Source organism: Antechinus flavipes, chromosome 1, assembly GCF_016432865.1.
Source record: "Antechinus flavipes isolate AdamAnt ecotype Samford, QLD, Australia chromosome 1, AdamAnt_v2, whole genome shotgun sequence".
In the NCBI taxonomy this organism is placed as follows: domain Eukaryota; kingdom Metazoa; phylum Chordata; class Mammalia; order Dasyuromorphia; family Dasyuridae; genus Antechinus; species Antechinus flavipes.
The window spans coordinates 461,645,626-461,659,165 of record NC_067398.1 but is presented as its reverse complement, the minus strand read 5'-3'; the positions used below and the strand labels follow the sequence as shown (position 1 = coordinate 461,659,165).

General features: G+C 32.7%; 1 protein-coding gene across 5 annotated transcripts in view; it reads right to left on the bottom strand.

Annotated features, from left to right (window-relative positions):
- ASPH (aspartate beta-hydroxylase) overlaps positions 1-13,540 on the bottom strand; it is a 247,329-nt gene that overhangs the window by 118,971 nt on the left and 114,818 nt on the right. For all 5 annotated transcript variants that reach the window (XM_051970134.1, XM_051970136.1, XM_051970133.1 and 2 more), the window contains one exon: positions 4,079-4,120. In XM_051970134.1, coding sequence (XP_051826094.1) covers positions 4,079-4,120 — 42 coding nt within the window. The remainder of the gene's footprint in view (positions 1-4,078; positions 4,121-13,540) is intronic.

Here is a 13,540-nt window from a genome sequence, read left to right as displayed (position 1 = left end):
TCTGAAGTCAGACATTTATTAGTTATGATATTCTGGATAAATCATTTAATCTAGTTTGTCTCAGTTTGTTCATCTGTAGAATGAGTTGGAGAAGGAAATGGCAAACCAGTCCAGTATCTCTGCCAAGGAAAACCTCAAACAGGGTTACAAAAAAGACCAAATGAAACAACTCAACTTCAAAATAGTTGGCATGGATTACTTCCTCAAATAGAAACTCCTAAGAGGGATTCATAAATCTCAGGAAGAGGCATCCATTTCACATTTTTGGGTCAAACTGATGAAATCACATGGTCTGCAATGGGATCAATTAAAGTTTCTGAATGAACCTATGATTCCTTTTGAAAAAGAATTGCATTTTTAAGGATTATATTTTTTCAATAAAACTTGTAGGAAATTTCTTTTTACTAGTTTATCATTAATACATTGGCTAATATATGAAAGTACAGGCAAAAATTCCTATTTTACTGAACTTTAAACTTTTAAAAATCTAATTAATGCAAAGATTAACTGCCATTTTTCAGATAGCAAAACTATCCCATAGTGGCAGAGCAAAATCACTGAACTGGGTGCCTTTATTTTCTTCAGAGCTTTGGTATACAGGGAATAAGAGAGAAGGAAAAAAGGAAAGCAAGGAGAGAAAAAGAAAAAGAGCTAGTGACAAACAAATATGTGGGGGGGGGGGGGGAGAGAGACAGACAGAGAGAGAGAAATGAAGGTGATAGAAAGAGTTTTATATACTAAATTCTATTCTGAAATAGATGCCAATACAATTATCCCAAGTGTTTCTTTGGATACCACCTATACATTTGCTGTTCCTCCTGTGCTCATTCAGGCAAAGAAGCATCAGCCAAGTTCTAAGAATTTGTTTTGAAAATTTAATTCTTGGCTTTCAAATATTAGTTTGATGATTAAGGTGATATACACATACTGTTATTTACTGGCAATCCTATGATTCACTGGATATGGTTTGGGATATTTTTAGTGAGTAATATGTCTTTCATATTAAATTAAATGCTTACTCTTTTATTTTTTTTTCTCTTTTTTGGGAGCTTCAATAATTTTTTTTAACTGAGCGTGATTCTGGGAAAAGTGTTAGAACACCATGGCAATATTCTATTACTGAGATTTATCTTCTTTTTGACTATGGAAAATTCAGTTTACCTCAGTTTGCTCATCAGAAGAATGGGAATGATAAAGCCTTCTCTATCCACCTCACTGTGTCATTTATAATTCCCATTTCCACAAAAAGCACTATTGTGAGCTGGATAGGGAAAGGTTTATTATTAATATTTTATGGATGAGCAATTGAGAAGTACCTGCTATTGCAGTGAATTAATGTCTATGGTAAATAAGACAGAACTGGAAAGTATCTTGGAAATCTGCCTGGTCCAACTTCTTCATGAGGAGACTGAGTATACTTGAGGTAAAATGATTTATTTAAATTTTCACAGTTATAAGTAAAAGAGCTAGCACTTGAACCCAGATCACTTTTTTACTTTTCTTTACATTCTGAATTAACACAGTCTAACTTTTATACTGGAATTATTATATTTGTGAAATAGAGAAAATTATGAAATATAAAATGGATCATTTTTATTACATTAAATGAAAAATATTTTGCACAAACAAAATCAAAGCATCCAAGATTAGAAGAGAAGTAGAAAGCTGAGAAACAATTTTTATAGCCAATGTTTCTGATGAAGACCTCATTTTTAAAATACAGAGAGAACTGAGTCAAATTTCTAAGAATACAAACTATTCCCCAATTGATAAATGGTCAAAGGATATGGATAGACAATTTTCACATGAAGACATTAAAGTCATCTATAGCCATGCCAAAAAAATGCTCTTAACCTCATTGATTAGAGAAATACAAATTAAAGCAACTCTGAGGTATCACCTCACATTTAAGAGCGTGCCTAAGATAACAAAAATATAACGATAAAGGTTAGAGGAGATGTGGGAAAACTGGGACACTCACATATTGTTAGTAAAGTTGATCTAGCCATTCTAAAGAACAATTTGGAACTATGCCCAAAAGGCTATAAAACTGGGTATACCCTTTGAGCTAGCAGTGTCATTACTGGATCTGTATACTAAAAAAAAAAAAAAAAAAAAAAAAAAAGTAAAAGAGGGAAAAGGACCCAAATGTGAAAAATGTTTGGTATCAGCTTTTTCTGTGGTAGAAAGGAATTGGCAATTGAGTGGATGCCCATTAATGGGGGAATGGTTGAATAAATTATAGTATATAAACATAATGGAATACTACTGTTCTATAAGAAATATTGAACAGGCTGATTTCAGAAAACCCTGGAAAGACTTACATGAACTGATGCTGAGAGAATTAAGCAGAACCAGGAAAACACTGTACAGTAACATCAAGTTTATGTGATAATCAACTATGACAGAATTAGTTCTTCTCAGATCCAAGATCCAAGATAATTCCAAAAGATCTGGTATGGAAAATGGCAATTGTATCCAAAAACTGTGAAGACTGAATGTAGATCAAAGCATACTCTTTTTACTACCTTATTTTTGCTTGTGATTTTTTCCTTTTGTTCTGACTTTTCTTTTACAATATGACAAATATGGAAATATATTTAAAATGACTGTACATGTGCAATCTGTATTAGATTGCTTGCTGTCTTGGAGAGGGGTGAGATAAGGGAAGGAGAAATTTAGAAGTTAAAATTTTACAAAAAAATGAATGTTGAGATACTTTCCTTCTAAAACATTATTCAAGAAGCAGCAAAAAAAAAAAAAAAGATATTCTTATGCAGTAATTTAGGAATACAATAGATTCTATTTCATTCATTTTATTACAAGTTTTAAAAACTTCTGTATTTTCAGATAGAGAATACTAAGATTTCACTGGTATATTTCAATACCATAGCTAAATTAATTTAACAACAATTGAATTAAGTAATAAATAGCACCAAAAAGCACTCAGATAAAAGGCACAAATCCAATATGTTCCTTTGAATAATAATCACAGCTCTTAAGATCTGTAAGGAACCTCAGAAACTATAAAGCATAACCTATGAAATGATTGAAAAGGAAAAAGATGCTGGAGGTGATATGGAAAAATTGAGACAAGAATTCATTTTTGATGGAATTGTGAATGGATCCAACCATTTTGGAGAGCAGTATGGAATTATGTCAAAGAGGTATTAAACTGCCTTTACCCACTGACCCAGTAGTAACACCACTAAACATATTTCCAAATGATTACAGGAAAAAGAAAAAGAACTTATATATTCTAAAATGTTTAAATTAGCTCTTTTTGTGGTGACAAAGAACTAGAAATTGCAAGAATAATCATCAATATGTAGTATATGATTGTAATGGAATACTATACTGTGCTATTAAAAAATGATGAGTTAGATGATCTTAGAAAAGACTTGCACCAATAACGATGAGTGAAATCAGCACAATCAAGAAAGTATTGTGTGCAATAACAACAATACTGTTTTAAGAATGACTATGAACCAAGTTCCTTTGACTATTATAAATTAACTATAAAGTATATATGAAGAAAGATGGTATCTATATCCATTTTATAAAAAAAAAAATCAAATATAAAAGTTAGAAATGAGGTGTACTATATCATCATAATGCCTTTCATAGAATAATAGCTATATGACCACAAGGATTTAACTTTTATTTGCCTCAGTTTCTTCACCAGTAAAATGGAGATAATAGTAACTCTTAAGGTTATTGTGAGGAACAAATGAGATAAAAATTGTAAAGCACTTAACATAGTGCTTTGCACTTAGTATTATATAAATGTTAGATATTAACAGTAATAATATCAATACTAATATTTATGTTAAATAATTATTTCGATAAATGTAATTTAACTAAATCACATTATTCAGTATTAGATAATAGTAACTATAGAAATACCTACTTAATGTAAGAAAGAGTTCAAATGAAAACATAAGCAATTATTTTAGAGATATAATATTTCTAAATATATCTAGAGATATAATAAGAACATTATAATAAGAACATTTCTTATTAACTGCACAGGGGCATCTACACACATATTGTAGTTGAATACTTAAAATGATCTCACCTTTTTCCTTTGGTTCTGGATCATTTGTTTTCACAACTGTTTCTGAAAAAGAGAAAACAAGAAATATGAAATTTAGCATTTATTATCTCAAAGAATATTTCTTTAATCTTTGTGAATAGCAATGACTTTGTTAATCGCCTTTGCTTCTCTAGCACGTAGCACAGTACTTTGCATACAGTAGGAGCTTAATTAATTTTCACTGAATGAATTTCATAGAAAATGTCATTTAAGTAAATAAAAAAATTCTCTTAATACTTAACTTTTTAAGCATAAGGTAAGGTTTATTCTAGTTCAATGATACTATGCCCTTAGTGACAACTATGAGGTGCCATGGAAATGACTCATTTCTCCATGGGTCTAAATCTGGCCTCAGATTTAGCTGTATGATGCTGGGCAAGTCACTTGAACTCCATTTCTCTTGGTTTCCTCATCTATAAAATGATCTGGAAAAGGAAAGGACAAACCATTGCAATATCTTTGCCAAGAAAACTCCAAATGGTGGTATTGGCTAAGAAACAGAGTGCTGGAACAACTTAGATATATACAACACAAGAATCAAAGCCTATAGCAATCTAGTATTTGATAAACCCACAAACTCCAACCTCTAGAACAAGAAGTCATTATTGGACGAAATTTTCTAGGAAAACTGGAAAAGAATATATCAGAAACTCAGCACAGAGCTATCCCTCACATACCATACCAAAATAAAATCAAAATGGATACATGATTTGGGCATAAAGGATAATACCATAAACAAATTAGGAGAATAAGGGATAATTTACTTATAAGATTTTTGGAAAAGGGAGGAATTTATGACCAAAAAAGAACTAGAAAACATTATAAAAAAGTAAAATGGACGACTTTGATTACATCTAATTAAAAAGTTTTTGAACAAACAAACCAACAGAAACAAGATTAAAAGGGAAGTACAAAGCTTAGAAAAAATCTTTACAGTCAGTATTTCTGATAGAGGTCTCATTTCTAAAATATATAAAGAACTGTGTTAAATTTATAAGAATACAAGTCATTCCCCAATTGATAAATGGTCAAAAGATATGAATACACAATTTTCAGATGATGAAATTAAACCCATCTATAGCATATGAAAAAATGCTTTAAATCACTATTGATTAGAGAAATACAAATTAAAAACAACTCTGAGGTACCACCTTACACCTCTCAGATTGGCTAAGATGACAGGAAAAGATAATGATAAATATTGGAGGGAATGTGGGAAAATTGAGACACTAAAACACTGTTGGTGGAGTTGTGAAATGATCCAACCAATCTAGAGAGCAATCTAGAATTTTGCCCAAAGAACTACAAAACTGTGCATAACTTATGGAAATTATAAAGGAGGGAAAAGGACACATGTGTGTAAAATGTTTGTAGCAATTTTTTGTGGTGGCAAAGAATTGGAAAATGAATAGATGCCTATCAATTGGAGAATGGCTGAACAAGTTGTGGTATATGAAGGTAATAGAATATTATTGTTCCATAAAAAATGAACAAGCTGATTTGAGAAAGGCCTGGAAAGATTTATGTGAACTGATGCTGAGAGAAACAAGCAAATCTAGGACTACACTGTACACAATAACAGCAAGAATGTGTGATGATCAACTATGAAAAACTTGATTTTTCTTAGTGGTTCAGTAACCCAATCCCAATAGACTTTGGACAGAAAATGCCATCTGCATCCAAAAAAAGACCAAAGTAGACTGAATATAAATCAACATGTGCTATGTTCACTTCTTTTTCTGTATTTTTCTCTCCCATTTTTCCCTTTTGCTCTGATTTTTCTTTCCCAACATGATTCATAAAACAATGTGTTAATAATAAATTTAAAAAAAAAAACTCCAAATGGGAATACAAAGAGACACAAATGACTAAACAACAATACCATGCCCTTACTATAAGTGTCCAATACTTTCATCTGTAAAAGAAGGGAATTAAAATATATCTGAGGTCTCTTTCTTATCTAAATCTTTTATTTCACAAGCATTACTTTTGTATATAGAATATCACAGATTATTTGGGCAACAAGGATACAAAAAGAGTTCGGTAGTGAGTTTCTGAGACCCCAAAGAACTTCTTTCCTGATTATTTAAGCTGTTTCTTCCTCGGTTTCCTCATCTGTAAAATGAGGATAATATCATTGATCTCCCAGTCTTACTCTACGGATAAAAAGGAGTTAACATTTGTAAAATGTTTTGCCAACATTAAAGGACTATATAAATTGTGTTGCTATTGCTGTTACCTTTAACATTCTTGCTTTTTATTTTTTGCCTTCCTGGACTAGTTTTTACCACCATGGGGACTGCTTTTTCATGGGTGGGTGGGGGTGCAGCATTGCTGGATAGTTTTTATTAAAAGGAATAAATTATTTGAACTCTGATGTCTGAAGGATCTGTTAGATGTGGAACCAGGTCCAGGATCAGAATGAGAATTTCTAAACGTCAGTGTTATTGTTATTGTTCAATCCTGTCCAGCTCTTTGTGATCATTGTGTACCATATTGTCTATGAGGTTTTTCTGGTAAAGATTCTTAATTGGTTTGCCATTTTAAGGCAAAGAAAGTTTTTTTTTTTCCTCCCAGGATTACACAACTAGTATCTGAAGCCACATTGAATTCAGGTCTTTTTGAATCCAGGGCCAGCTTTATCCACTGAGCCACTCAACTGCCTCAAAAATACCAGATTTGACCCTGTAGTTAATAGGGAACCACTGATGCTCCTTGGAAGAAGGAAAAGAGATAGGGACATGATCAAACATATAATAAAATCTCCAAAGCAGTTTAATGGAGAATAGATTAGAGAGTATTGAGGCAAGAACAACAATTACGAAGTTTTAGCAGTAGTCTATGCAAGAGGAGATAAGAAAGCTCTGAACTAGGCTGTGGCTGTATGAGGTGAAGATATATGATGGAGTTACATGGCCTACTTGCAGTTCTTCAAACATAATTATCCATCTCCAGCATTTTCTTTAATGTCCTTCATACCTGAAATGTTCCCTCTCTGGAAACTTTTCTTCTTTTAATGCCCTTTTTATCTGCCATTTAATAACTCTGGCTTCCTTCAAAATTCAGTTCAAAGCCCACCTGATGCAGAAGACTTTTCTCAGTGTCTCCCAGCTGCTAATGCTTCATCCCTTCCATAGCTTCTTTTCTCTCTCTCTCTCTCTCTCTCTCTCTCTCTCTCTCTCTCTCTCTCTCTCTCTCTCTCTCTCTCCTCTGTCTCTCTCTCTGTATATATATGTATATGTTTATATATATACATACATATATGTATATGTATATATTGTATATATGTATAGTTCTCTCTCTCTCTCTACATATATATATATACATATATATATATATGTATATATAGTTTGATTCTAAATATTTCCACTTTGTCTCCTCCATTTCTAGAATGTATGGTCCTTGTTTTGCATTCTCTGTGCTTAGTACAATGCTTGTCATTTAATAAATGCTTCATCAATATCTGATTATTGAGCAGTTAGGTAGTACAATGGGTAAGAGCACTGAATTCAGATTTGGGATCATCTGGGTTTACATTCAACCTTAGAAATCCACTCACTAGCTGTGTGACACTGGGCAAATCACTTCTGCTTGCCTCAGTTTCCTCATTTCCAAAATAGAGATAAAAATAGAATTTACTTCCCAGAGTTATTGCAAAGATTAAAAAAAAAGATAACTGTAAAGCTTTTTGCAAACCTTAAGAGCATTATAGAAATTATAGCTATTTTTCTTTATTAATTGTTAATATACTCTTTTTAGAGTTTAACAACTAAAATAACAATTAATAAAGGAAATATAAACAAGGGATACACAGTTAAGTTGAAATTAAGTAATGCATCCTAAATAATGATCAAATCAAAAAATAAATCACAAACAATAAATATGTTAAGGCTTTTTAAAAAGTGATGACTGGATTGCACTTGTCTAACCTGTAACATATAAGTCTAGGGAGGGGAGAGGTAAAGAGAGGGAGAAAAAATATGGAACACAAGGTCTTACAAAAATGAATGCTATTTTTACATGTATTTTGTGAAATAAAACACTATTTGCTGGAATCTTTACAAAGTGTTAAGTCATTAGAATTGATAGAGACAATAATAATCTAATTTAGCATGGTTCAGTATGATTGATCTGATCCTACAGAGAGATGTTATGAGCCAGAACTTGAAACAAGGTGATAACTCAATGGAATTGATAGAAGAATGCTTGTGTGTTTGGGTTTGCACCTTTGAGAGTTCACACATTAGCTCACACACATTAGTTCACAAGTTGGGAAGATTCACCAGTGTTCACAAATATGGGAGATACACAAAAGTAGCTTTGTGAATTCATACCTCCCATAATCCCACTCTCGGAGGAGGAGTCAACCTTTGAGAAAGCATAAAAAGAGCTTCAATCAGTCAGTTAATCAGTTCAGTTTGGAAGATTGCCAAGAGTCAGAGTTGAGCTAGAAGCAGGAGCTGCTAGAGGAAAAAGATTAGCAACAAGAGCTCTTGGAACCAAAGAAAGCTCAAGTGAGTTCAGTTAAGGAGATTGATAAGCTAGAGATTGCAGTCGAAGCTGCAAGAGCTCTTGGAACCAAGGAGGGAGAGAGGCTAGATGAAAAAGAAAGCTTAACCGGGCCCAAGGAAAGAGATAAGACTTGGAAGGAGAAAATAAACGTTTGGATTTTATCAGCTGGTTTTATTTGAAGTGATTATTACTCGGAACTGAAACTAAGGCTGCCTCCAGAAAACCTCCCCAAGAAACCCGCTCCCAGAGTATCATTATATTTTAAAGAAGAGAACACCACAACTATTGAGGAAAAAAGTAATGAAAACAATGAGACAACATAACCAAACTTATATTATTGTTTAGCTGTGGACTCTGCTTCATAATTCCATTTGGGATTTTCCTGGCAAAGATACTGAAATGGTTTCACTTCCTTTTCCAGCTCATTTTACAGATGAGGAAATAAAGGCAAACAAGGTTAAGTGCCTTGTCCAGGATCACAAAGCTAGTTAAGTGTCTGAGGCTGGAATTAAACTCAAGTCTTTCTGACTCCAAACTTGACGGTCTATGTACTGTCCCACCTAATTGTCCATAACAAAACTTATAGCAGGCAGTTAATGTCTTATTGGTACTAAAAGTAACAATGAACTTCTGATGCAATTAAAAAGACTAAGGAAAAAATGAGCAATCCCAAAACAAAAATAGAATTTGTCCCAAATATTCAGGATATCAATTTGATAGTACACATTATAAATGACTAAATTATCCAGATTCTTTTACCCTGCAATTCCCTTACAAGGTACATGATCCAAGACAAAAGCCAGAAACTAAGCTCCCATATATATGAGGTCCCAAAAGTCTAAGTGCAATTTAAGTATAAAGTTAAAAGACTTTTGATGCATGCTGTATGCAAAGGTCATAGGAGCACTCTATGTGATTGGCAATAATTAGAAACAAAATCCCTTTGAATTGCTTCTCCCCGTGCCTATAATCTTCTTTCCTCTCTCTGCTTCTTGGAACTCTTCCCTCCTCTTCAAGGTTTAACTCAAATATCATTTTCCTAAAAAAGGCCCTTCCTAATTTCTTCAGATAGATACAATTCATATTTGTTTTGTACAGATTTCTATTCTATTCGTTTTATGTGTCAAAATCCTTTGTCCTTTCTAATAGAATATAAGCTCCTACAAGGGATATTGTATCCCTTATTAGACATAAACTCCTTGGGAACAAAGACTGTCTTTTGTCTTTCTCTTTCCAACGTTTATCACAGTGTTTGGCATTGGATAAATGTTTACTAACAGAAAAATAGTCAACAGGGCAGGAAATTAATTATATTTTCTATATCCTAAGTATCTGTGATAAAGATGTTGAATAAATATTTGTTGACAAAACAAAACAAAGTTCCACTGCTGAAACAATATCATTGTGTATTCTGAAATTACAAAAGTGAAAAAATTCAAAACAAAAAGATGCAAAAGTTTGTATGAAGAAGGGCAGAATGAAACAACCAAATTACAGCATATATAATGACTAGAGCAATGCAAATGAAAAGATCACTATAAAGGGAATTTGAATAACTGGAAAAACAACAATGAAAAACACAGCATGAAACATATATCCCCTCCTCATAGCAGAAAGGAAAACTACTACTAAGATGCCATGATGTGTTTGTCAGTAGTCACTAAGCAAGTATTTTTGCTTATTTTTCTTTGCTGGAGGTGAAATAAGATTCAGTGTGGGAAAAGGTTCTTTTCTCAACTTTGATTAATATAAATACAAAGGAATCAAGAAAATATCCAATTATTTTATTTGAAATGTTTTATTTTCACTGAAAGTGTTACTATCCATCACTATATGACAATATGTATTAATTTCATAATAGCATTTGAATTTCATTATTTCTCTATCATCTATAAGGTATTAGCATAATGGAGCTTTTATTTCCTTAAAAATTCCCACTTTCTAACTGTATGGACATGTGTACATATATTGTATTTAACTTATACTCTAACATATTTAACATGTATTGCTCAACTTGCCATCTAGGGAAAGGGGTGGGGAAAAGGAGGGGAAAAGTTGAAACAAACGGTTTTGCAGTTGTCAATGCTGAAAAATTACCATGTATATATCTTGTAAACAAAAAGCTATAATAAAAAAAAATCCCATTTTCTGTAATGTAAGATTATCCTTGATTCTTACCTGTCCTTCAATCATTTGACAAATCTTAATTATCTGACTTTTACAATATCTCTATCATGTACTACTTCAATTAACAAATATTCATTAAATGTCAAGCACAATCTTGGAAATATAAATACAAAAGTTAAACTTCCCCTGCTCTCAAGAAGCTTACAATCTATCCAAGGGAGAAAATGTGTACTTTATAAATATTTACAAAATACAGACAAAACATTCATAGTTATTGTGAGTTGGTAAGAACACACTAGTAAATGGATCAGGAAAGACTTCATGTAGAAGGCGATGCATAAGCTGAGCTTTGAAGGAAACTAAAAATTCTAGGGGGTTGGGGTAAAGAAGAGATGGGGGACACAGAATGGAAAGGTGAAGAAATGGGGGGTGAAATGTCTTGTGTGAATATCAAAAGGTTAGTTTGGACGAACAAGAGAAAGTATAAAAGTATTATATATAAACCTGGAAAGGTAGATTGAAGCTATAAAAGGAAGGACTTTAAATGCCAAATGACAGCATTTGTATTTGATCCCAGAAAAAAAAGAGTCACTGAAATTTACTGAGTAAGGAGGAGACATAGCCAGACCTGTGCTTTTTTTGGCATCTATGGGGAGGATGGATTGGAGAAAAAGAGAGGTTAGGAAGCTATTGGAATAACTAGATTATTGGCCATAAAATAGAGAAGATATATATTCCAGAGAACACTATTGTTGTAGAATTAGTAAGCCTTGGCAACTGTTTGGCTTTGAGGTGGTAAGGAAGTGTCAATGATCACTCTGAGATTTCCAATTAAGGTGAGTACAGGATAGTGCTGCACTTACTAGAAACAGGAAAATTTGGAAGTGGGATAACATTGGAGGGAAAGATGTTTTACTTGCACAGGCTGAATTTGAGATGCCTATGGGACATCTTTAAAAATGTGCTCATCATTTCTCATTTGGACTATAAATCTCAGTTCTCCAGCTCCTAAAGTGCTTTTCCTAAAACACAGATCTGAGACCTCTCTCTCTCTTTCTCACACACACACACACACACACACACACACACACACACACACACACACACACACACACAGTGTACCACACGCTCCTTATCTCCTGAGTAACATCTAGAATTGGTATTCAAGACCATCCACAATTTAGCACTCATCCACCTTCCAGTATTAGTACATATTACTTCCCTTCATACACTCTTTATCCCAATCAAATTAGCCTCCATAGTATTTTAGTTCCCACCTTTGTATCTTTGTATAAATGGTCCCCCATGCCTGGAATACAATCATTCCTCAACTCTGCTTTTTTTGTTGTTTTCTTTAATTTTTTTTTAAATTTATAATTAAAACAAGTATTTCAACAGCATAGTACAATTAAAAAGATGAATGCATATGAAACCACAAATTCACTGTGTATGACTTGCTATTTCTTCTATATAGACAAGGTAATAATTTTTTCCCTTTTACTTCTACTACCTCAGAGATGATAACCATTAGACATAAAAAGCTCTTTTTCTCTGTCTCTTCTCCCCCTCCTCTCTCCTCATTCTACCTTTTTAGAATTCTACCTTCCCCCAAAACACAGCGTCAGCACTATTTCCTACATAAGCATTCTGATCCTACTATTTAACAGTTTCTCCTTCCTGAAATTTCTTTCCAATTTTTTAAAAAGTATTTGTATTTACTGATCAATATACATATTAAATCCTCCTAGGAAGTTTTTTAAGGTCAGAAAAAGTTTTGATTTTTGCCTTTATATCTCTAAAACCTAAATAAGTTTATTTATTTATTTATTATTAAGTTTATTAAGCATCTATTATATGTATATAAGGCATTGTACTAACTTCTAGAGATAAAAAGAGAAAAACTTAATATGCCCTGATCTCAGAGAATTTTATATTCTCCTGGATACAGAAAGAGATACAAAAGGTACACAGGTAAGTATATCTAAGGTAATTCAAGGAAGAATATCATACTAGTAGAAGGATCAAGAAAAATGTGAAAGCATAAGAGTAATGAATGGTTACTTTTTTTATATATACTAAGAACCATTCGGAATCTCTTAAATCCAAGAATATATTTTTCAAAGTTTCTAAGTTTTGCAGGACTATCTCATGAGCTATTTCTTCAAATTAATGTTTTCTTACAACTTACATGAAAATAAATAGCTTTATGTATACACACACACACACACACACATCAAATACTTTTGCAAAATTAAAATCAGTAACTCTAAAATTTCACAAGTATTAGACTCATCCAAAAAGAAAATGTCCTATGGGAGATACATATCCTATTTATGAAAGTGTGAGTTGCTTTAATCAGGTTAGCACCTAATCAGAATTTTTATCAGTCAGAATATTTTTATTAGAGGCAAACAAGTAGATGTGATAAGTAACTGCAGATAATCATAAGACAGAATAATAAAACCAAACATGTGGAAAAGGAGGAGGAAATGTAAGAGTAATTCAGGAAGTGAAATATTAGGCCAGCATACACATTACAATTTATAATTTTGCCACTCACCCATGGAGTACTCATGTGCCAATAAAAATAGCACCCCTGTTGCCTTTGGCCTATTTGCAATTCTCTGAGGTCCAAGAAAGTAAAAAGTAAAATAAACACATTAAAATCGAAAATAAAGGCCTAATTTGGAAGGCTTCAAACTATATCTCCTTTCAACTCTTCCTAGTCCATTTTGGTCTATTCCAGTCCAGTGACTTCCAATCTAAATCTTGCCCTTCTCTCTCTCTTTTTTTTTTTTTTGGGGG